This window comes from Perognathus longimembris, chromosome 7 (genome assembly GCF_023159225.1).
Source record: "Perognathus longimembris pacificus isolate PPM17 chromosome 7, ASM2315922v1, whole genome shotgun sequence".
Taxonomy (NCBI): domain Eukaryota; kingdom Metazoa; phylum Chordata; class Mammalia; order Rodentia; family Heteromyidae; genus Perognathus; species Perognathus longimembris.
In genome coordinates this window covers 8367517-8391369 of record NC_063167.1, presented here as the reverse complement: position 1 = coordinate 8391369, position 23853 = coordinate 8367517, and the positions used below count along the sequence as shown (strand labels likewise).

Below are 23853 nucleotides of genomic sequence, written 5' to 3'. Positions count from 1 at the left end.
CTACTAGCTTTTTGCTGGTCCATTAGAAATACGAAACTCATGGACTTTTCTGCCTGGGCTGGCTTCGACCTGCCATCTTCAGATCTTAGCCTCCTGACATCCATTTATTTCTATGCATCTGGCTGTTTAAGTCCTCTAATATAAAACTTATGTTTGATGCATATATATATATATATATGTATATATATATATATGCAGCTCCTTAGAGGAGCTGAGTCTGGTGAATTCTCCCTGCTCCGGTTTCTTTTTGGCAAAGTGGCTGGCTCACCACGGGATGGGAGGGGGGTTGGCCAGCAGTCCGGGGGGTCATCGTCTCCCACAAACAGGGGGGCGAGAAGCAGAGGGAATCAGAAATGGCTCAGATGGGCTCTTCCTTCAGTCCTTCAGGGCCTGTGGATGCCAAGAAAGGAGATGATGAATTGTTTTGCTGGCACTGCGAATAGCAAACCCACCAATCAGTGCTCAGATGGGTCATTTCCTCTGACCAGTTCCAGAACCTAGCGCCCCTCTCCACTCCACTTCCTCCTCCATCTCTCCTCACTGGGCCAGGGCCAGATGTGCAAACACCTCTGTCTACCCCCCAGCCCCCCCTTCCAGCCCCCTCCCCCTCCCTCCACTCTACCTACTCCCTTTCCCCTCCGCTTCTAACACAATCTCCTTCCCTGAAAGACTAAAGAAAGGCTTTCTTCCTCTGGTCATGAATCTGAATGCTCTGGTGCCTTTTTCCTTTCTTTTTTTTTTTCTTTTGTGTGTGTGTGTGTGTGTGTGTGTGTGTGTGTGTGTGTGTGTGTCAGTTATAGACTTTGATCTCTGGACCTTTTACTCCCTAAGCCATGCCTCCAGTGCTTTTTGCTTTAGTTTAGTTTTTATATAGGGTCTCATTCGTTTTAAGCCCAGGCTGGCCTTGAACTGCAATCTTCTGGGTGCCCACTTTTCAAAGTTATTTATTTAAAAAAATATTTTTAAAGCCAGGTACCGGTGGCTCACACCAATAATCCTAGCTGCTCAGGAGGCTGAGATCTGAGGATCATGGTTTGAAGCCTGCCCAGGCAGGAAAGTTTGTGAGACTCTTCTTATCTTCAATAAACCACACAGAAAAAGGCAAAAGTGGCACTGTGGCTCAGGCGGGAGCATGCTAGCCTTGAGCAAAAGAAGCTCAGGGGCAGAGCCCAGGCCCTGAGTTCAAGCCCTAGGACCAGCAAAGTAAATAAATGAACAAACAAACAAAGTTTGTTTATTTATGTATTCATTCATCCATTCATCTTCAGGTAGCTGTAGAGGAGTTTCAATTCAACCTGTCAGTGTGTGCATACATCACTCTCCCCCATCTCTCCCACCCCCACCCCTCCCCTCAATGTTCCTAGTTCCATTTTCACATGTGTACACTGACTGTTACGACTGCACTCACGCGCCCTTCCTCTCCCCAGTGGCCTGCTCCCCTCCCCTTGAGCTCACCCACATACCACACAAGTTCCAGCTTCCTGGCTTTCATTTTATTAAAAGTTCAATCCTCCTTCATGTATATCATATATCAGGTAATACGTTTGTGTACAGATGCATTTAACCATGTGTATGTTTACAAATATGTGTGTATTTGTATTTGTAATTTAGAGTTGAAGTCCCACATAGGAGAGAAAACATCAGAGGCCCACTTCTTAAATAGCTGCTGTTATAAGAGTGAGCCACCAAGCTTGATGGAACACTGCCTTCTTTTCTGGGGGGGGGGGGGCAGTCCTGGGCCTTGGACTCAGGGCCTGAGCACTGTCCCTGGCTCCTTTTTGCTCAAGGCTAGCACTCTGCCACTTGAGCCATGGCGCCACTTCTGGCCGTTTTCTATATGTGTGGTGCTGGGGAATCGAACCCAGGGCTTCATGTATACGAGGCAAGCGCTCTTGCCACCAGGCCATATCCCCAGCCCAACACTGCCTTCTTAAAGAAAATGTAATAAAGAGAAAGAATGTCTTCCTCTCATCAGTAGTCAGTGCTAGGAAGCTAGGAGGACCTGGAGGGAGGGTTTGTTTTTGTGAGGGGCAGGCATGGAAGGATCTAGATTATAAATCCTCTCCTATCATTCTTGTCAGAATGGGGGTGCAGCCTGGTGACAAGCTCTCTTCTGGAAACTTTCTACCGACAACAGTGAGAATCCAGGCTGCTTGTGTGGATGAGATGAGGTCTCAAGCCAAAACTTGGTTTGGGTTTTCTTTCTCATTCAGTTAGTTGGAGAAGGAGGACGAGAGATGATAAGAAGTCCTCCAACTCCCCCAGGAGTCTTAGACTCCGTTCTGGGGAATCCTCAGGTACAGTTCTTGTGGTAATGGGTTTCAAACATCACCTTCCTGTAGCGATTTCTAGTAGCTGAAAGGCTAGACACCAGGCAGGACTGCCTGTAATCTGCTTATAGGAGTCACTTTCAGGAGTTTACTTACGAGAACCTTCCAGAAACTTTCCGCATCACCACTATGATGATCACTCCAACGAAGCCAATGGCTAATAAGACCCCTACGATGATGCCCACCAGGGGCACCGTGGCCAGACCATCTGAAAGGAAGGGGAAAGAGGGCGTGAGGACCAGATGAGCAACAGCCCCATACTGCAGTGTCCCAGGTCAACAGCGGGACTGTGGCACTGCATGCAGCACAGGAAGTTCTACGGCATCTCTCCCAGACCCAGGCAAAGCATCGAGCTCCTCCTTCCAGGCTGCGCACCAACCCCAGGACCTTGAGCCTGCGAGGCGAATGCTCTATCACGGAGCTGCCTCCCCAGCCCTAAGGGAATCCCATTTGGTGAATCCATCCATTTCATGAATGAAGGGCACTTGAACCACGCAGCACACCCAGGCCTCCGGTCAAGGGGGGGTCGTCCTGCAGGTCTACTCCATGGGCCTCTCCATTCGTCCTCAGCAACAGCCAATGGATTCCCTGCTCCACAGTGGCCACTTATCTATTTGCAATGGTGGGATCCCACGCTAGGAAAGTGCTTTACCACTGAGCTATGCCCCCAGCTCTGCTTCTGTGTGTGTGTGTGTGTGTGTGTGTGTGTGTGTGTGTGTATGTGTGTGTGTATACGTACTAGGGCTTGAACTTAGGGCTTCACACTCTCACTTGGCGTTTTTGCTCAAGGCTAGTGCTTTACCACTTGAGCCATACCTCCACTTCCACCATTTTTGTTGTTTCATTGAAGGTAAGAGTCACAGGGACTTTTCTGCCTAGGTTGGCTTTGAACCTTGATACTTAGATCTCAGCCTCCTGAGGAGCTAGGATTTTATATGGTGAGCCACTGCTGCCTGGCTAGTCCTGCTTTTCTTTTTGTGGTTGTGGTGCTTGAACTCAGTAGCAGTCTACCACTTTGAGCCACAGTGCCACTTCTAGTTTTCTACTGGTTTTTGGAGATAAGAGTCTCACACACTTTCTTGCCCAGGCTAGCTCCAAAGTGTGGTCCTCAGACCTCAGACTCCTGAGTTGCTAGGATTACAGGTGTGAGCCACCAGTGCCTGGCTCTCTTGTTTTGTGTTTTGTGTTTTTTCAAATAGAGGGGATTCCTTTTTCTCTCTGAATAAAAAATTTAAAAAGAAAGAAGCATGAAATCTGTCTTGAGAAGGAATCTTATTCTGTTCCTACTGGATATAATCCAGGAAAGACTGCAATCCATCTCTAAGAATAAATTCAAAGCAATTGTCCTTTCAATCCCTATAGGACTAGTTGGATACTAAAAAAATCATATCGGGGCTGGGGATATGGCCTAGTGCCAAGAGAGCTTGCCTCGTATACATGAGGCCCTGGGTTCGATTCCCCAGCACCACATATACAGAAAACGGCCAGAAGTAGTGCTGTGGCTCAAGTGGCAGAGTGCTAGCCTTGAGCAAAAGGAAGCCAGGGACAGTGCTCAGGCCCTGAGTCCAAGGCCCAGGACTGGCAAAAAAAAAAAAAATTTTTTTAAATCATATCTACCATCCTTGTCTGTGGTCTGCGTCTCTCCAGCCACCTTATCTGTAAAGAGAAAAACAGTGATGATGAATTATTAGGATTTAACCACTATTACTGAACAGCTAGAAAATATATGCTGAAGGTAACTTCTTCAATACACTGGACAGGGGAGTTTAAGCAACCTATTGTAAGGGGCAACTTCAAAGATGCTTTGGCTGGGCCCATGAGTTAACTGAAAGCGGGTACAAGCTAGGCACCCAGCCCCCCCTCCCCCATTGGCGTCCGTGCCCTTTGATAGGAACCATTTTCTTCTGAAGTCACCTTGGGCTCCAAAAAGGGTGGGATTTGCCACTGATGGCATCTTGTGACAGAGGCAAACTACTTATTCACATCTTGTCCAGAAGAGAGCAGCCAACAGCTTGGGACAGACCTGCAGCCAGACAATGGGTTGCTTCTGTTTTCCCTCAAGTAGTGACACAGTGACAATTTCTCTGGCATTCCTCCAGGCAATGCCCATGACGAGAAGTGTTTAAACTACACACGCCTTTCCCATCTCTTGCCTCCAGCTTCTTATCTACTTAAAGCTACGGCAAGCATCTGTACAGTATTTTTAGAGATGGCCGGAGGTGTCCCCCATGGCTGCCGCATAGTAAATCTCCTCTTTCTGCCCTTCACCCTGGTAGCTTTTTTTTTTTTTTTGTCAGTCCAGGGCCTTGGACTCAGGGCCTGAGCACTGTCCCTGGCTTCCTTTTGCTCAAGGCTAGCACTCTGCCACTTGAGCCACAGCACCACTTCGGCTATTTTCTATATATGTGGTGCTGGGGAATCGAACCCAGGGCTTCACGTATACAAGGCAAGCACTCTTGCCACTAGGCCATATCCCCAGCCCCCCTGGTAGCTTTTTATTTAGTATACAAGTGGCTAGGGCTGGGAATGTGGCTTAGTGGTAGAGCGCTTGTTTGATTCCTCAGCACCACATGAACAGAAAAAAGCCGGAAGTGGCGCTGTGGCTCAAGTGGTAGAGTGCTAGCCTTGTGCAAAAAGAAGCCAGGGGGCTGGGGATATAGCCTAGTGGCAAGAGTGCCTGCCTCGGATACACGAGGCCCTAGGTTCGATTCCCCAGCACCACATATACAGAAAACGGCCAGAAGCGGCGCTGTGGCTCAAGTGGCAGAGTGCTAGCCTTGAGCGGGAAGAAGCCAGGGACAGTGCTCAGGCCCTGAGTCCAAGGCCCAGGACTGGCCAAAAAAAAAAAAAAGAAGCCAGGGACAGTGCCCACCCCCACCCAACCCCCCAAAAAAGAAAGGAATAAAAAGCATAGGGCTAGAACTGACATGTGAGACTCCTGGAATTTGGGTGTAGGGCCTAAAAACCCAGTTTCAGTATTAGTTGTTCCTGTGTGCCTGCCCTTTTTCTTTTTCTTGCCAGGGTCATGAGTTGGGCTCGGGTCTCACGTTCACCCAGCCTGCTGAGCAGGTGTGCACTCTGCAGGCCTCTAGCCTGACTGAAGCGTCTCCACCATGTGGCTGCAGGGCCCAAGGAAATCATGAACACCCCCCCAAATCCTGGGAGGTCTGGCCTAGACCTGATCCCCACAATGGGAAATGAAAAACAGTGTGGCTGAATCTCTTCAGCTGTACATAGACTGGCTGAGTTCCATGCTCTTGGTGTCAGCAAAACATAAAAACAATAAATTGGTTAGACATTATTGAGAGAGAGAGAGCAGCTCAACAGATTGAATTTGATTTAGCCATCTACAAATCAGATTCTGAACCCATCACACAAAAGCGTGGTTCAGAATTCACTCCTTACATTGTCTTATATTAAGACCAATATATTACCTTCCATTAGAATCAACAGATCTGCTATTATAACATTACGATATAATATATGATTATAATAATATAATTATAATATTATAATTAGAATGGCCACATTCCACCTAAGCCAACCCACCTCTGTCAGGGTGGCTGGTCTTATCCACAGGGCGGTGTGTGGCCGGGTGTGTGGTTGTAGAGCTCTGGCTGTCTTTGTGACCATCAACTGAGCCGCTTGGCGTGGGCAGATCTTCTAGGTGAGTCTTTGTTGTGCTCTGGGCCCTTGTTAGCAACTGTTAAGAGATATAAATGAGGAAACCCACAAAATAAAGCCTCATGTTTTCACAATGTATGTACAGCCTGACAGCAGAAGGATTTCAAGAGGCCTAGGTACATAACACACATGGTAGCATAAATTCCAACCATGGTGGGGACAAGAATAAAATGAGTCTATCTGTTCCAGAAACAAACCCCAAATGTTTGGTGCACCGACATCCTAATTTCTTAATTATTCAAAAAAAAATACTGGGTCATGATTATTTGTTTTTCTTCCTTGAACGTCAATACTGCTTCTCCCCTTTGACAGTTTTTGGTGCCTATTTGTATCATTTAGTGGGGGGACGGGGGTTCCTAGGGCTCGAACTCAGGGCCTGGGTGCTAGGATACTCTATCCCTGAGCTTTATTGCTCCAAACTATCACCGTATCATTTGAGCCGTAGCTCCACTTCCGGCTTTGTAAGTAGTTAATTGGAGATAAGGGTCTCACAGACTTTCCTGCCCCTGGCTGGCTTCAAACCATGATCCTCAGATCTCAGCCTGCTGAGTAGCCAGGATGTAAGCCATCAACACTCACTTGTTTGTAACATCTTTTTTAATGCCAATCCTCCAAGAGCAGTGGTAGGTAGCCACCCTTCACAGAGAGCTTCTGCTGGGCCCTTTAAGTGCGTTTTCCCTTCCTCCATTCATAAATGGGTGAGGCACCTCCTCTTAGGAGCTCTTTTCTATGAACAAGGCTCAGGGCGGGCCTGCCCTAAGTCAGAGCCATGAAATGACTGAGCAGGACTTGAATGTGGTCCTGTGTTTCTTTTTCCGTAACATTGGCTCTTTGTTTGAGAAGCCTATGTCTGGAGACATGCACAGGGCAAGGTTCTGTGGGAAGAGGTAGAGGCGCTGCGCCTTCTCAGCATGCCACCCTCGGGGGGCCTACCCAGACACTCCCAGCCCTGCCTTGAGTTTGTAAGGAGGCTTCATTGCAGATGAATAATGGATTAAGTCATTGACCAAAGGCCATCAACTTGACCTTCAGCCGAGGTTCTCAGCGCAGAGGCTGCTGGGTAACACTGAGCATCCCAGCCTTCTGATGAGGCAGCCTTGGTCAGGGCATATGGAAGCTGCCTAGGGACCATCAGCAATTAGCCAACTCATTAGCATATAAAAAGAACCTCAGGACATTGAAGAGTCCACAGAAATGGCTCTATGACGCGCCCCCCCCCCCACCAAATGTATGCCAATGGAGCATTTAACAAATAGGCCAATGAGCATGGAAACAAATGAATACCATCACAACAAACAAGAACTCCTGTGCACCAAAGGATACAACCCAGAAAGGGAGGGGGCAGCTGGGATGGGAGAAAGTAGGTGTATATGTTTTTCTACAAGCCAGTGGCACACAGTAGAAACTATGTGGAACCTGACATGTAAACTTGTGGGTGGGGATGGGAGGAAAGAACTGGGAGAGGGGTGAGGGAAAGGGTAACAGTGTCCAAAAGAAAAATGTATTCGTTACCTGACTCACAAAGTGGTAACCCCTCTGTACATCACCTTAGTAATAATAATAATAAAACAAATACATGAATAAACAAATACATTTCTATAAGGAGGGCCTGGTGTTGGTGATGAAGCAGAAGAGCCAATTTCAAAGCTAGCCTGTGCTATACAGCAAGACCCTGTCTCAAAAAGGCAAAGACAAGAATCAAAAGAAAAAGCAAACTCTTATAACTTAACAAGTAAATAACACCTGAATAAAAAAAGAACCTACGCTAGATAACGCAATTAAAAACCAGACAATGGATTTGAGCAGGCATTTCTCCAAAGATGATATACAATGTCCAATAAGTAAAAGACCATCGATGCCAATGGCCAGAAACGCAAACCAAAAAGACAACAAGATACTGATTTTAAAGCCGGGCACTGGTGGCTCACACCTGTCACCCTAGCTACTCAGGAGGCTGAGATCTGGGAATCACCGCTCGAAGCCAGACTGTGCAGAGTCCACAGACTCTCATCCCCAATTAACCACCGAGAAGCTGGGTACAGCTGTGGCTCAAGTGGTTGAGCAGAAACAATCAATTGAGAGCAGAGAGTCCTGAGTTTGTCTCCATAGAGACCTTTACCAAAGAGAGCTTTACCACCTTGATTAGTTTGAAAAGGCCTCTCGTCACACACAACCCACCAGCCTCCCCTCCTCCAGGATTACTCACCTGGGGCCCCTCGGTAGGGGCCGTGGTCACCTCATTGTCCTCTGCACCCAGAGTCAGCACACTGCCTTCAGCACCAGGAGTCACAATGTCGTCTTCCAGCAGACCCACGACAGCTGAAGAAGGAGATCAAGTCAGAGCTGAAGATGGAAACCGGGAAGACAGAACAGCATGCCACCTGCAACCGGCCCATCTCAGCTCCATGGAACACCCAAGACCTAGTGGTTTATAGAGAGTAGAGGTTTACTGCGCTCATAGTCTAGAGGCTGGGAAGACCCTGGGCATGGCGCCAGGGCTCTGGAGAGGGCTTTCAGGCTATGTCAGAGCAATTTCCAGAGTGAGGGCTCCCCACCCCCTCCATGACCTCATTGAATCCATCTGCCTATCTACAATCAGATTTGCTGGCTTCAAACTGGGATCCTCAGATCTCAGCCTCCTAAGTAGCTAGGATCACAGGTGTGAGAAACTAGTACCCAACTTTGGTTCAACAAGTCTTACAGTTGTGGTATCTGTCTTCAGGAAGGTCAGTAATATACTTAAGGGCAACAAGGTAACCGTAGGTGGCCAAGAACAGTGTCTCAGGCATTTAACCCCAACTAAATAGAAGGATAGTGGTCAAGGTCAGCCATAGACCTTTATAGGAGACCTTATTTTTTGGGAAAAAAAGTCACTAAGAAGTAAGCCAGACGTAGTGACTCAAGTTATATTCCTAGCAACCTGGGAGACAGGGGTTGGAGCACTGCCACTCAAGACCACCCTAGGCATGACAGTTAGGTCCCACCTCAATCAATAGTTGAGGGCGGCCCCACGCCCCCAGCACCCCAGCTGCAGAGAGATCACACAGCAAGGCACAGTGGCGTTCGCCCTACAGGGCAAGCCTGATCGTGGGTGTGGTGGCACACAGCTGTAATCCCAGTGAAACAGGATGGTCCTAGTCCAGGCCAGCCCAGACACAAAGCAAGACCCCAATGCAAAGAGGGGAAGGCAAGGGATAGAGCACCAGGGTGCAAGTTCCCGAGTTCAAGCCCCCCAGTACCACCACAAAGAAAAGGGGAGGGGAAAGGAGAGGAGAGGAGGCCGAATTCCATGACAGCAGAGTGCTGAAGTGTGAGTCTGTCCCCCCCAGATCTTAGGGGATACCTAATCCCCCACGTTGACAACATAATGGTATTGACCAAGAGGTCATTGGGATAAGATGAGTCCTCATGCTGGGATTCAGAAAGGGGAAGGAGGTCTGACTGACCCACTCTCCCCATCTTACCACGTGAGGATGCCCCTGAAAAGCTATGACACAAGTCAAGAAAACTCGCACCGGATGCCGCACCAGGCTCTTGGATTTCCCACTGCCCAGATCATGGGCCAAACGAACCCCTATTCCTCATAAATCCTGTGGTCTAGCGTATTTTGTCACAGCTACAGAAAATGGGGGCATTACAATGAGGTGGGGAGAGTGTGGATGCCAGCCCCCCCACCCCGTCTGACTTCTGTCGCAACTGGGCGTGGCTATGACATCATCTCTTAGCCCCACCCTTTTCATGAGTTAAGAGATCTGAGTCACTGGCCCTGGGCTTCCATTCCGGGCTGAAGCAGCTCTGGAAATCCCATGAGTAAACCCTGTTGGAGGATGAGGCAGCAGAGGCCTCTCTGGCCTTCTGAGTAACTGAAGAACAGATGTTTATCGGTATCTAGCCATTCCTCCCCTGAGATGCCCTCTGCTGAGACAGCCCAGCCCGAGGCAATGCCAGTTAATACTTAATCACAGCTTCTCTGAGGATGCCTGCCCGGAAGAGGAGGTCTCTGGAGTCCCAGCCCAGGGCCCAATCTGTGGTTTTGGATGAGCCACAAACACAGAGTTTTGTTTTCTTTCCCGAGCCAATATTGGGGCTGGAGCTCTGGGCCTTGCACTTTCCCTTAGCTTTTTTTTTTTTTTTTTTTTTGCTCAAGGCTGCTACTCTACCACTTGAGCTACACCTCCATTTCTGGCTTTTTTGGTTGTTAATTGGAGATAAGAGTCTCACATATTTTGCTATCCAGGTTGGCCTCGAAGGGCAAACCTCAGATCTCAGCCTCCTGAGTAGCTGGGATTACGGGCAGGAGCCACCGGCATCAGTTTAGCATTGGTATATGTTTTTTAATCTTGGGGGGGGGGAGGGGTGTTTAAAGCAAGCCAGTGGTTTGTGGCTCCGGCTGGCCACTTGCTGGGGTGGGATTGGACGGAGGGTAGAGCTGGGCTCACTCTAGGAGGATCTGTAATTGTCCAGGTTGCAAACATTTAATGTATTTTTTGAGCTCAAAGGAAAATACTCCTTTTCCAGGCAAGCAGCCCTCATTATAAATAAAGCACCTGTTTGTCCCTTTCTCCCCCTGGTTTGGAATCCGTTAACAGATCACTCATTTGAAAATCATTCACGTTAGTGCATGTCTAACTTACAAAGTATTTCACGAGCCAGGCACTGGTGGCTGCCGCCTGTCATCCCAGTTACTCAGAAGGATGAGATCTGAAGATCAGGCTCAAAGCCAGCCCAGGCAGCAACATGCAAGAAACTCTGGCATCCAATTAACCAGCAGAAGGCCGGAAGCAAAGCTGCGGCTCAGGTGGTAAAAGCCCGAGTCTTGATCAGAGAGTTCACAAGAGCACAAGGCGGTGAGTTCAAGCCCTGGTACGGGCATAAAAAATAAAACGGAAACAGGCACCTAATGAAACTGGCTTGAGTTCTTTCTTAGAAAGCTGGGTTCACAGAAAGCGGAACTCAGTGAAAATCCCTTTGGTTCCCTTCTACGCTTGCCCGACACGGCCAAGGGCCACACGGGCTACGAATGGACAAAGGACGCTTTATAAAGGATGGCAGAGAGTGGGGACTAAGTTGTGACGCATGTGTGTGTGTGTCCCGGTCCCAGCATCCTCTTGGCTCCCTGGGAAAGTGATTCCCCTCCCCCCACCCTGGGCTGTCCCTGTTGCTGCTGTGGCCGGGGATAAGGGCTTCCAGGCCCGGATGTCCTTTCCCAGAGCTGTGATGCCCAAATCACGACCTGATGGATGGCCTCACACTCAGGTGTCCCTTGGGATCACCTGCTTATGTGGATGGATGCAAGGAAGCACCCCCAGTCCGCAGTGTCCCCCCTCGTGGTCACCCGAGACTCCTATCCTGCCACACCCAGCCTCAGTTAGCATGGGGCTGCTGGAATTAATGGCGGGGAGGAGTCCTAATAAGCAAGAACCCAACTGTTTTGTTTTGATGATTGAAAAAGCACCTGGCAAAGCCAGGTTCTCATGGTTCATGCCTGTAATGCAAGCCACTCAGGAGGCTGAGATCTGAGGATCGCGGTTTGAAGCCAGCCCAAGCAGGAAAGTCCATGAGACTCTTTTACCTCCATTGAATCAGCAAAAAAGCCAGAAGTGGAGCTGTGGCTCAAGTGGTAGAGCAGGAACCTTGATCAAAAAAGCTCAGGGACAATGCCCAGGCCCCGAGTTCAAGGCCTAGGAATGGTACACAAAAAAGAAAGAAAGAGAGAGAGAGAAAAGAAAGAAAATGTATCATATACAGTTAGTTGAAATCCATACTAATGTCCTTGACAATAAATGACTGAGCTACTAATGTTCGTGTTGGCTCTTTTGTTTGTTTTTGCAGGCCAGGGATTAAACTCAGCACCCCATGCTTGCTAAGCAAGTACTCTACCACGTGAGCCAGCCGTGCCTCCAGCTCCTTTGGCATGTTTGTTTTCCAGAGGGGACTGGCCTTGAACCATAATCCTTTTAGGTCTACCTCTCACGTAGCCAGGATTACAGCTGCACCACCACCCCTGGCTGCTTGTTGAGATAGAAATCTTTCTACCTTTTTCTTTTCTTTTTTTTGCCTGGGCTAGCTTTGAATTTTAATCCTCCTTATCTCTTACCTCTCAAGTAGCTAGGATTAGACACGTGTACTACCCTATGGTCTGTGTTTGCTGCCTCTAGACTGCAAGCTGCCGTCTTGCAGTGATCACAAATGGTTTATGTACGTGACATTCACACAGCAACAAAATCACTAAGCAACAGACTTATCAGAACGTGTCCTGAGGCTATGAGTCACATAATTTGATCTCCCCCCAAACAAACAAAAATCCCCTCTTAATAAATCCTCTGTTCTCCCTTGCTTCAAAGTTAGGTCTCATTATGATACTACTTTTCCAAAGATGGTGCAGTTATGCAAGAAGCTTTTGAGTACAAGGCCTGGCTTCAATTTTTGGCTGCTGATACACAGGCCTTGGCTTCATGGGCTCTAGACCCCGTTCTGTGTGTGTGTGTGTGTGTGTGTGTGTGTGTGCGCGCGCGCGTGCACACCAGTCCTGGGGCTTGACGTTGGGGCCGCCAGGTTCTCCTCCCAAACCACCAAGTGTGTTTCTTCAGGGCAAAGGGGTCAGCAGCCAAAACAGTTCTAAAACATGGCGGCCAAGCGGAAAGGTGAGGGCCTTCCGTTCAAATTAGTTTTCCATTAGATGCCACAAGCTAAGACACCTCCGCTCTTTCAAAGAAAGTCTGTGGTATGGGTCAACAAAGTTCAGTCATGTGTTTTCCAGGACCCTGGGTGCCTCCAGGATTTCAATGCCCAAATCACTTTTTGAAGACTGGTTGCTAAGTGACTGTAGAATGATTTTTATGACCATCGAGAAAAACAGATTAAAAAAAAAAAGACATCCTAGGAAGTCTTGGTTCTTTATAGGAGAAAGCGCAGGGTAACTAATTAAACAAATTCTATGCTTCCAGTAATACCTTAGCTACAGTAATGCCTTTGAAGAGAGAGCCGGGTGTGGTAGCAGACAGCTGTAATGACGGTAGTTGGGAGGTAGAAGTGGGGGGATTGCAAGATGGAAGCCAGCCCTGAGCTGCATAGTGAGACCCTGGCTCAAAAAACCCACAAGAGGGCTGGGGATATAGCCTAGTGGCAAGAGTGCTTGCCTCGGATACACGAGGCCCTAGGTTCAATTTCCCAGCACCACATATACAGAAAACGGCCAGAAGTGGCGCTGTGGCTCAAGTGGCAGAGTGCTAGCCTTGAGCGGGAAGAAGCCAGGGACAGTGCTCAGGCCCTGAGTCCAAGGCCCAGGACTGGTCAAAAAAAAAAAAAAAACCACAAGAACAAAGCAAAAATCGATTTGGCAACCAACCCACCAACAACAACTTGGTACTTTTCATTCTGTCACGTCTCAGAATTGTGCCCAGATGTGCGTTGCTCACGCCTGTAATGCTAACTACTTAAGAAGACCAAAGTTCAGTACCAGCCTAGGGAGACAAATGTACAAGAATTGCCACCCACTGTGTCCCTGGGGAACTCCAGTCTCCTGGCGGCCCATCTCAGGGCGAAAGGGGTTAGAACTATGCCTCTCACATGTTGGGGGGGGGGTCCCCTGGCACCCCAGAGGCTGGCACAGCTTCTGACCATGAGTAAAAAGCTTTCTTTACAATATTCATGCAGCCACGAGCCTTTGAAAAGCCACTTCTGAACCCAGCGCTGGGTGCCCTCAACTCCGGGCAGTCCCTGAGTGGAGCCCACAGCAGCCCAGATGTGGCCAGTGGGGCTTTTCATCTCCCTCCCCCTGTGGCTGCTGTACATCTCTCTGTCCCTGGTAAACCAAAAATTTGGCCTTGGGGGCGGGGGCCACCTAAGCAAGTCTTCCCCCCCCTCCCCTGTGTTTTCTTTGAGCCAGGATCTTACTTACTGTGTCCCGGGCTGACCTCATGCACTCCTCCCAAATGCCGGAATTACACACATATGTGACCATGGGTGACTAAGAAACGAGTTATTAATCTAGGCAGCTTCTACAAGAGCTAGGCACCAGAGCAATGTCCCCGCTTCCTACAGAGATGCGTAATGCAACCTACTGTGCACACATCCTGTGCTGCCAGTGTCCCCAGCAGGGCGGGCATTTTGGCAAAAGTTGGCCAAGTGGCTGTGTAAGACAGTTACAGCCCCATCGCTTGCTTACTTATTCATTCATTCATTCATTCATCCACCCATCCATCCATCCATTCCTTCCTTCATTCATTTATTGCTTGCTGGTCCTGGGGCTTGAGCTGTGGGCCTGGGTACTGTCCCTGAGCTCCTTTTGCTCAAGGCTAGAATTGCACCACTTGCACCATAGCACCACTTCCGACCTTTTCTGTGAATAACTGGAGATGAGAGTCTCACGGACTTTCCTGTCCAGACTGGCTTGGAACCGCAGTCCTCCAATCTCAGCCTCCCGAGTAGCCAGGATTACAGGCGTGAGCCACCAGCGCCTGGCTGACTGTTCTGATGTTGACGCTAAGCACAATGTTCTTTGGTAAAGGAAGAAATCAGTGTACAGGGTGTTATTTTTCCTGTTGGAATCCCACCTCTGTAATAGCTTTTTCTAGAATTCAGCAGGCACTCCGGTCTCTCTTTCCAGAAGTCAGCAGGAGCCGCCTTCTAGGGAGGCCTGCTTAGTACTTCACATCTACTTTCCAGGTGTCATTCTCTACACACACACACACACACACACACACACACACACACACACACAGCAGAACGGCAGCGGGACCGTGGGGAAGTCCTCGTCATCCTGTGGAAAAATGACTGGGTGCTTGAGCTCTGATTCCCGCAGGGCCGTCTGCTCAGCAAACCCCGCTGGGGCCGGGAGATGTTCACCTTGGGTCTGACCTCACGGTCCAGCAGCTCTGACACCCAGCTGTGAGCAGGAGGGCGAGACCCGCAGGAATGTGCAAACTCCAGCTCTTTCCACTGGCTGCCCTTGGCCTTCCTCCTAGGCCTGGCTTGGGATAGCGCAACAGATGTTTGTTTCAGGATTGTCTTTAGTATTGCAGTGCTGGGAATCAAACCCAGGGCTTTGTGTGTGCTAGGGCAAGCAGTCTAAGCACCGAGCTACATCCCAGCCATTGGTAGACATTTTCTTTTGTTTTCATAGTTGTTGTTTTTTTATTGTGACAATCAAGGTGATGTACAGAGTAGTTACAGTTATGTAATCAAATAAAGAGGACATTTCTTTATGGACAATGTCAAGCATCCTTCCGTCTCTCCCAGTCTTTGAGGGGTGTGTGTGTGTGTGTGTGTATCTGCTATTGTCCAGAGGGCTCTCTGCCGGCCTTCTCTGACCATCTCTCCTCGCCGCCTTGTTGCATGGGAAATTCAGGCGTCTCCAGGGCTGATCTCTGACGTCCTTTCAGTGGCCCAGCTTCCCACGCGCTCACGAGACATATACAATTGGATGGCTTACGACTGCTTCAGACTCCATGTGCGCATGAAGGCCTGCGCCCTCTCATCAAGGTGACTCCTCATCTCTCATCCATTCTACCCGATCAGAGGACATTTTTCTATCCTCTGCCTTCCTAGCCTTCCCACCAAAAGTCCTGGATAAGATTGGTTCCACCTTTGTCTTCCTGGAGAATGGGGACAGTGGTGTGACCAGGTTGACCTGGACCCTCACTCCCCCATGTTGTGTGTATGTGCGTGTGTGTGTGTGTGTGTGTGCGCGCGCACGCACATGCTCATGCCAGTCCTCGGGCTTGAATTCAGGACCTGGGTACTGTCTCTGAGCTTTAGTGCTCAAGGCTAACACTCTACCACTTGAACCACAGCTCCACTTCTGGCTTTCTGCTGGTTAACTGGAGATAAAAGTCTCATAGACTTTCTTGCCCAGGTTGGCTTTGAACCTTGAACCTCAGATCTTAGCCTCCTGGTAGCTAGGATTACAGGTGTGAGCTACTGGTGTACAGCAGCTGAAAAAAAGGGGTTAGGTAGCATTAGCTTACAGATATGCATACAGGTCCACAGTTCAGAACTAAGAGCCCAGCAATAGACTGATACATTTATGGGCCATTAGTATCTGATGAAGGTACCAAGGTAGCTCCGTGGGGAAAGAACTGGGGCGGGACAAAGGGACATGCAAAGGATTGGAGTGGGTCTAACTTCGGAGTACACACAAGCATTAATTCTAGATAGACTAAAGACTATCTGAGCCAGAAATATATAAGGCTGGATCTTTTAAAACTTGGTTAGGCAAGTACTTTCTCAAAATGGCAGAAAAAGAAAGTAAAATGTACTAGAGTTCACGGCCTTAAAATAGATTGCATAAAAAAAATCGAAAAGACCCAGGTACCTACTGGTGCTTATGCCGGTCATCCTAGCTACTCAGGAGGCTGAGATCTGAAGATCGTGATTCAAAGCCAGCCCAGGCATGAAAGTCTGTAAGACTCTAATCCCCAATTAACCACCAAACAGCCAGCAGTAGAACTGTGGCTCAAGTGGTAGAGCACTAGTCTTGAGCAAAATAAAGCTAAGGATAGCACCTAGGCCCCAAGTTCAAGCCCCAGGACCAGCGCACACGCGCACACACACACATACACACACACGCGCACACATCCCAAGTTCTACAATTATTCAATAGAAATAGTTGCACAACTCTGTGACTTTAGTAAGAAACCATGGAATCATTTCCTCTAAAAGGGTTTATTTTATGGCATGTAAATTATCTATCAATAAAAAAAGATGTAGGATGGGAATGAGTGTTGAGTGTTGTAAGAGCTGAATAAAAAAGTTGGCAGTGGTGGCTCACGTCTGTAATCCTAACTACTCAGGAGGCTGAGATCATAGTTGGGAACACAGCCTAGACAGGAAAGTCCACAAGCCTCTTTTCTCCAATTAACCATTAAAAAGCCAAGAGTGGAGGTGTGGTTCAAGTGGCAGAGTATCAGCCTTGAGTGTAAAAGCTAAACAACAGCAACCAGGCCCTAAATTCAAGCTCTAAGAACATCACACACACACACACACACACACACACACACACACACACACACACACACACACACAGAGAACAGGAATCAGTTTCCCAGTATTACACATACTTGTTCCCTTGTACCTTTCTCAGTGAAAGGATACATTTCTGAGATGCTGTTTGATCTACAAAATTGAAGAGACATCCATGGGGCAGACCCCAGTTTTCATGGAACCCCCTGATTGAGTTCAAGGAAACTCACACCTCCCAGATACATCTGTGCACCAGTCTAAGCAGGGGTTATGGCAACCTGGCTCCTAACGGCTGACCACACAATAAGTATTCATTAAACCAATGAACTCCTTGGACACAGCAGCTTTAACACTGACAGATCAATCCCTTTCCTCTCCTTTTCTGGGGATTGGGGATGAACCGGCTGCCTTCTGCTCTGGCCAGGATGCTAATCATTGGCTCTCAGACTGTCTTCAACTCACAGTGCTTCATTCTCATGGATGGAGACATGGTGACGCTGATGAATGATGGGAAATGCCAGGATCTCACCCCAAACTGGAAGGAACGCTGTGGCTCCAAGGGGTAGAGCGCTAACCCCGAGCAAGAGTTCAGGGACAATGCCCAGGCCCTGAGTTTAAGTGCCATAATCAACACAAACAAAAAACAAACAAAACAAAAACCTCCAAGGGGCTGGGAATGTGGCTTAGCGGTAGAGTGCTTGCCTAGCATGCACGAAGTCCTGGGTTCGATTCCTCAGCAACACATAAACAGAAAAAGCCAGAAGTGGTGCTTTGGCTCCAGAGGTAGAGTGCTAGCCTTGAGCAAAAGGACGCCAGGGACAGTGCTCAGGCCCTGAGTTCAAGCCCCAGGCCTGGCAAAAGAAAAAAAAAAAAAAAAGAAGAGTACCCCAGCTTCTCTGATTATATAAATCTCTTCCCACCCAACAAAAGTTCATAAGGGCTGGGCATTGGTGGCTCACGCCTGTCACCCTAGCTACCCAGGAGGCTGAGATCTGAGGATCACAGTTCAACGCCAGCTAGGTTGTCAAGTTCATGAGACGCTTATCTTCCAATTAACCATCAAACAGCGAGAAGTGAAGCTGTGGCTCAAGTGGTAGAGCACTAGCTATAAGGAAAAACGCTCAGGGACAGTTCCTAGGCCCTGAGTTCAAGCCGTAGGACTAGCCTGATACATGCACGTGCGCACACAAACACACACACACACACACACACACACACACAAGTTCACATGGGAATTCCTTGAGAGATTTCAGGATGGCAAACATGGCTTCTTGGAAGGCCTACCTTGAGATTCACCATGTGACTTCCACAGGGTAGCCCACTGGTATGTGCGTTTTCTCTCTTTTCCCTCTTGCCCTCCCCCCCCAAATACTTCGGCAAGTTCTGACCTGGCACGCCTGCTCTCTGAAGGCAGAAATATGACAAATATTCAGATAAGCCGGCGGAATTTAGAGCACAGGTTTGTTCTTTGTTAGCAAGGACTCCAGAGAGCCTCACAAGAGCAAGGTGTCTCTCTCCAAAGTGTACAATGAATCACTGAACAACTCTTCTTTTTCTTTTATTTTCTTTCTTTTTTGGGGGGGGGGGGGGGCGGGGTACCAATACTGGAACTCAGGGTCTCATGCTCTTAGCTTTTTCTGTTCAAGAATGGCTTTCTACTGTTTGAACCATACTTCCACATCCAGCTTTTTACTTGTCAACTGGAAATAAGAAGATCAGGGACTTTTCTTCCCAAACTGGCTTTCAATCAAGGTCCTCAGATCTCAGCCTTCTGAGTAATTAGGATTACAGGCTAGCAGCTTATTCTTTTCTTTTTTTTTTTGCCAGTCCTGGGCCTTGAACTCAGGGCCTGAGCACTGTCCCTGGCTTCTTTTTGCTCAAGGCTAGCACTCTACCACTTGAGCCACAGCACCACGTCTGGACATTTTCTATATATGTGGTGTTGGGGAATCGAACCCAGGGCTTCATGTATACGAGGTGAGCACTTTACCACTAAGACATATTCCTAGCCCCTAACAGCTTATTCTTTTTTTTCTTCCAATTTTTGTTATTATAAAGGTACAGAAGGCTTATAGATACATGAGTCAGGTAATGAGTGCCTTTCTTTTTTGACAATGTCGCCCCTTCCCTCCCTCTCAGTTAACAGTTCATCCTGAAAAGAACAGGTGCTGGAAGTTCGTGCCTGTATCCCAGAGGCTGAGATCTGTGGATTGTGGTTCAAAGCCAGCCAGAGTAGGAAAGTCTATGAGACTTTTATCTCCAATTAACCATCAGAAAACCAGAAAACTGGAAGTGGTGGTACATGGTAGAAAAATCTCAGGGATAATGCCTAGGCCCTGAGTTCAAGCCCCATGACCCACAAAGAAAAAAAAAAATAGGATGGCAAGTTTGACCTCAAGGTTTTTATATCTTTAGGTAATTTTTGCTTTTTAGGTTCAAAAGGGGCTGAAAGTGAGGGTTGCCTTTAGTTTTGAGTGCAAGCTTTGTTCTCTCTCTTATGCTGTTTTTAGTATAGGGTAGTAGAATAGAAAGAGCTTGAGGTTTGGAGTCAGACCTGTATTTGAATCCCAGGCGTGGCATAGACTGGGATAATAGTGTGTAATTTACAGAAGTGGCGACAGATATAAAGTCAATCCTGCTCTAATGCCTTCAGAAAAGCAGAGCAGAGGAGGAGTTTAGCCTTGTTGATCGAGCCTAGACACAGCCATCTCCTGCCTAGACACCTTATACTGAATGCTAGCTGGGATGTTAGATCTGAGCCTCCCTCACAAACCCCTCCAACATGCCCGGAACCGTTCTCAGTGCCTTCACCAAACACCATCAGCAACTCGGAAGATTCCAGAACTGGCAAGCATTTCAGGGAAATTTCATTCATCGTATGATTAATCCTGGGTGTACTTGCTCTGGGAAGAGCACACAAAGGTTAGTGGCAAGTAAGCAGTGTACTGTAACTTCACAAAACACATGGTAGCATGGACAGGCCCAGTTTCTTTTTTACGAACACCGTTTTATAAAAACCAAACCAGATTAGAGCATTGGATGTGGGGAAGTGGAAGGGTTCAGACTCTGAGAGGAGGTGGATGACATTCTTCCATTCATAGTGATGGGGGGGAGGGGGAGGGGGGAATTCAGCTCTGCTCCCCTCCCCCATCACAACCAACAATAGCTCAGCTCAGTGAAGTCATTCATTCATATTCAAGTCCTTTCACTCTTTATACTCAAGACAAAAACCCTGCCGGGCCTGGCTCTTTGTGAGCTGAGCAGCCCCCATCCCATAAGACCCCCCCACCCCTCCCCACCAAGTCCCCACCATCAGTCTCCTCAGTTGGCTTCTTTCCTTAGCACTGGGGTTTCCAGAATCAAAGGAGGCTGGTTTTTCAGACAAGACGGCACACTGTCTGCCTGTCAAGAAGACCCTAGACATCCAAGAGCTAGCTTACAAGCCAGGGCCGATGGTTCACAGCTGTGATCTTAGCTACTCAAGAGGCTGAGGTCTGAGGATCATTGTTGAAAGCCAGCACAAGGAGTCTACCAGCCAGGCACTGGTGGCTCACACCTGTAACCCTAGCTATTCAGGAAGCTGAGATCTGAGGATCCTGGTTTGAAAGTCTGTGAAACTGAACCACCAAAAAGCCAGAGTGGCGCCTCGGCTCAAGTGCTAGAGCACTAAGTAGCCTTGCGGGCCAAAGCTCAGAGACAGTACCCAGCCCCTGAGTTCAAGCTCCAGGGCTGGCACACACACACACACACACACACACACACACACACACACAAAATAAATAAATAAAATCAAGCCAAGAACTACTTTAAGATAATTACAGTCCTTCCCTGTGTATGTAACAAAGGAAGTAACTCAGCTGGACTTCTCTGGGGTTTGGTTCAGGTAGGGGGTGGGGGAGGGGCCTCCCTCCCCTTACACGTGGGGAATACAAAATCGTGTCAATGGTGCACCGTCCTGCCAAAACGGAAATGGAACTGACAGAAATGCAGAATTGTGCACAATATTCCACTGGAAAGAGACGTTCCAAAGATAGGACTGCCATGAACAGACTGGCCCTTCCCCTCTCCCCTCCCCCTCCCGGGGGAAAGAGCGGCTTCAGCCCCTCGAAGCGGACAGCTGGCTCACACACTCCCTATCACCTCTGCAAGGCGAGGGATTTCCTGGGCAGAATTCTGGAAGCCTCACCTGGGTCTACCTTCCTGCAGAGCAGCCCCTCATTTCCACCTGGATCAACTCAGGAAAACGTAAGACAAATGGACTGGCATGGAAAAGCTAAGGCACAGTGCCCAGGTCCTGAGTTCAAGCCCTAGTCCAGAAGAACAAAACAAGCAAGAAAGAAAAGGTAAGAGATCCAGCAACTTCCATCCCTGAAGATCACTTTCTTGTTCCTAATTCCTCCAGTGGGATTTAGTGAACAACTACTATTGCCAAGTTCTGTCTTTTCTTTTTTTTTAATCTGAGGGGGACTGACGCTGCTTCTATCTTCTTCTGGGTTTATTGTCCATCAGGAAATCAGACACAAATAAAATCCAAGATGATAAAAGAAAATAAGGGCAAATGTTCACCAGAGGCCTTGTTGGGCAGAAAGAAGCAACAGAGAAAGGCAAACAGGGTATGTGTGGTGTGTGTGCACGCTCTCTCTCTCTCTCTCTCTCACACACACACACACACACACACACACACACACACACACACACACACGGCAACCCTGCCATCAGATCAAGTCCGTTAATGACAGTAGCCGAGGACATTATTGGCCAACTTCAACCCGTAACCCTAACCCCGCTTACACCTCAAGGTTCACAGGCCATTCCCCAGGGCTGAGTCCAGCTCTGTGACAGAGAGCTTGCCTGGTGTGCACAAGGCCCTGGCCTCCATCCTTCCTCAGCCACAGAGGAGAAAAAGAAAGTAGAAAGACGGCAAGCCAGGAGAGCATCGTGGGGCACGCCTGCCATGCCGGCACCCAGGGGGCAGGGGTAGGAACTTTTCGGGCTGGAGACCAGTCTGGGCTCACTTAGGAGCCTAAGCCCAGGCTGAACAACATAGCAAGACCCTGTCTCAAGAAAACCAATGGAAGAACAACCTCTGTCTCTTACACACACACACACACACACACACACACACACACACACACACACACACACCCCTTCCTAAAGAGATTAAGGACGTCCTTTTCCAGTCTTATCCCCACCGCTGGGGTCCTGAGTGTGTCCAATCCAGCACAGCACATGGGGAGACCGGCGCCCACTCCTCCTGCGCTGCACAACCCCCCCAATTCCGAGGCCCCCCGGGCATTCATTCCTCCAGCACATGGACACACAGCCAGCCTGGCGACCTGGCCCAGGAAGAAGGGCCCCCTGCCCCCTGCCACACCTACTACCCCTGTCTCCTTGGGACTCAGCCCCAGCTGAGCTGGCTGCCTCTTCTCCTCTTCTCCTCTCTCTTCCTATCCCCTCTCCTCTTCTCCCTCTTCTCTCCTCTCCTCTCCCCAGGCCCAGGCCCCCCCCAGCAAGTCCCAACTGCTAACCACCAGTGGCCCCGGGCAGGCCGGCCGGCTGGTACTTACCTCCCTTTGCCGGGACGCAGAGCCAGGCGCTCCCCAAAATCCACAGCAGCACTGGCTTCCTCCACATCTTCCCAGAGAATCTGTTCTCTGTGCTGGACGGGGCGGGTGGGAGAGAGAGGGTTGGAGGCTCAGGAGCCAGCAAGGAGGGCCCTGGGACAGGCCCTGGTCCTGCGTGCCGGGGGGGAACAAACTTGGCAGCTGGCAACTGGGCAGCCAGCCTGCAGCATTTATCCTCCCGAGGAGGAGGAGGAGGAGGAGGAGGAGGAGGGCGGGCACGGGTGGGCGTCAGGTGGTCTCGCCCCCCTCCCCAGCCCTAGGCCTGCCCCCTGCTCTGTTTGGCCAGCTCCAAAGCAGAGAGCTCAGGCCAGGTTTAGAGTTACAGGGCCGCAGCAGCAGCAGCTGGCCGGGTGGAGGGGGAGAGGGAGGGGGGTGGGGGGGAGGAACTTCAGCTCCAGCAAAATGAGTTTTTAATGCGGTTCAACCATCAGAAGAGAAAAGAGACGCTTGCAACCGACAGCTCGCTCTCATTACCCTCTGTGTGATACTGATGTTAGCGGTTGTCAATGGGAAGCACCGGGGAGCGGTTTTTCTCCTTACGGGATGAGGTGAGTGGTAACGTTCCAGGGGTGGCCATTCGGTTTAGAACCAAGCATAGGATTGTCTTGTGTAAACACTGAACTTGATGGCTTAGAAAAACAAAACAAAACCAGCCAGGGCGGCTCGAGCTGATCAATTGCACCCTTGTGAAGGGGACTAGGCTGGCTGGGCTGAGGGGGGCTTGCCACCAAGCTGGGCGTGGTAGGTTTGGCGTGTTGGACAAAGGCTGTGCTCCCGGTGATTCGGGATCCGGGTGGGAGCTAGTCAGATGAGGCGCTGACCTGTATCTATCTGCTCACCGCTTGAGCTGATCCCATTTCATCCTGGGGCTTAGACCTCTTGCTTCTACTATACTGCGCTGGGCCATCTGCATTTCGTCTCAGAAAGTACTGGTATTGGGTATTAGCAATCAAAGAATTTACAGTTGTACTTTTAATTCCTTCTCAACGGTTGGGATTCTTTAAAAAAAAAAAATGGATTCAGCATCATTGATTGACCACAAGTTAAAAATAAAAACTTTTGTGTGTGTTGGTATTGTAGCTTGAACTCAAGGTTTCACACGCTCACTTGGCTTTTTTTGCTCAAGGCTGATGTTTTACCACTTGAGCCACACCTCCACTTCAAGCTTTTTGGTGGTCGGATGGAGATTGATGGACTTGCCTTCCTGAGCTGGCGTCAAGCATGGATCTTCCAATCTCAGCCTCCTGAGTGGC

At 49.1% G+C, this 23853-nt stretch overlaps 1 protein-coding gene across 1 annotated transcript; it reads right to left on the bottom strand.

Moving 5' to 3' along the window:
- Pdpn (podoplanin) lies at positions 1 to 22839 on the bottom strand. Its single transcript, XM_048350271.1, has 6 exons — positions 22544 to 22839; positions 8221 to 8333; positions 5880 to 6033; positions 3948 to 3986; positions 2427 to 2538; positions 1 to 390 (listed from the first exon to the last, which is right to left on the bottom strand). The coding sequence occupies exons 1-6, from the start codon at positions 22608 to 22610 to the stop codon at positions 384 to 386; spliced, it is 492 nt and encodes a 163-aa protein (XP_048206228.1). The 5' UTR covers positions 22611 to 22839; the 3' UTR covers positions 1 to 383.
- Between the last annotated feature and the right edge of the window lie 1014 nt (positions 22840 to 23853).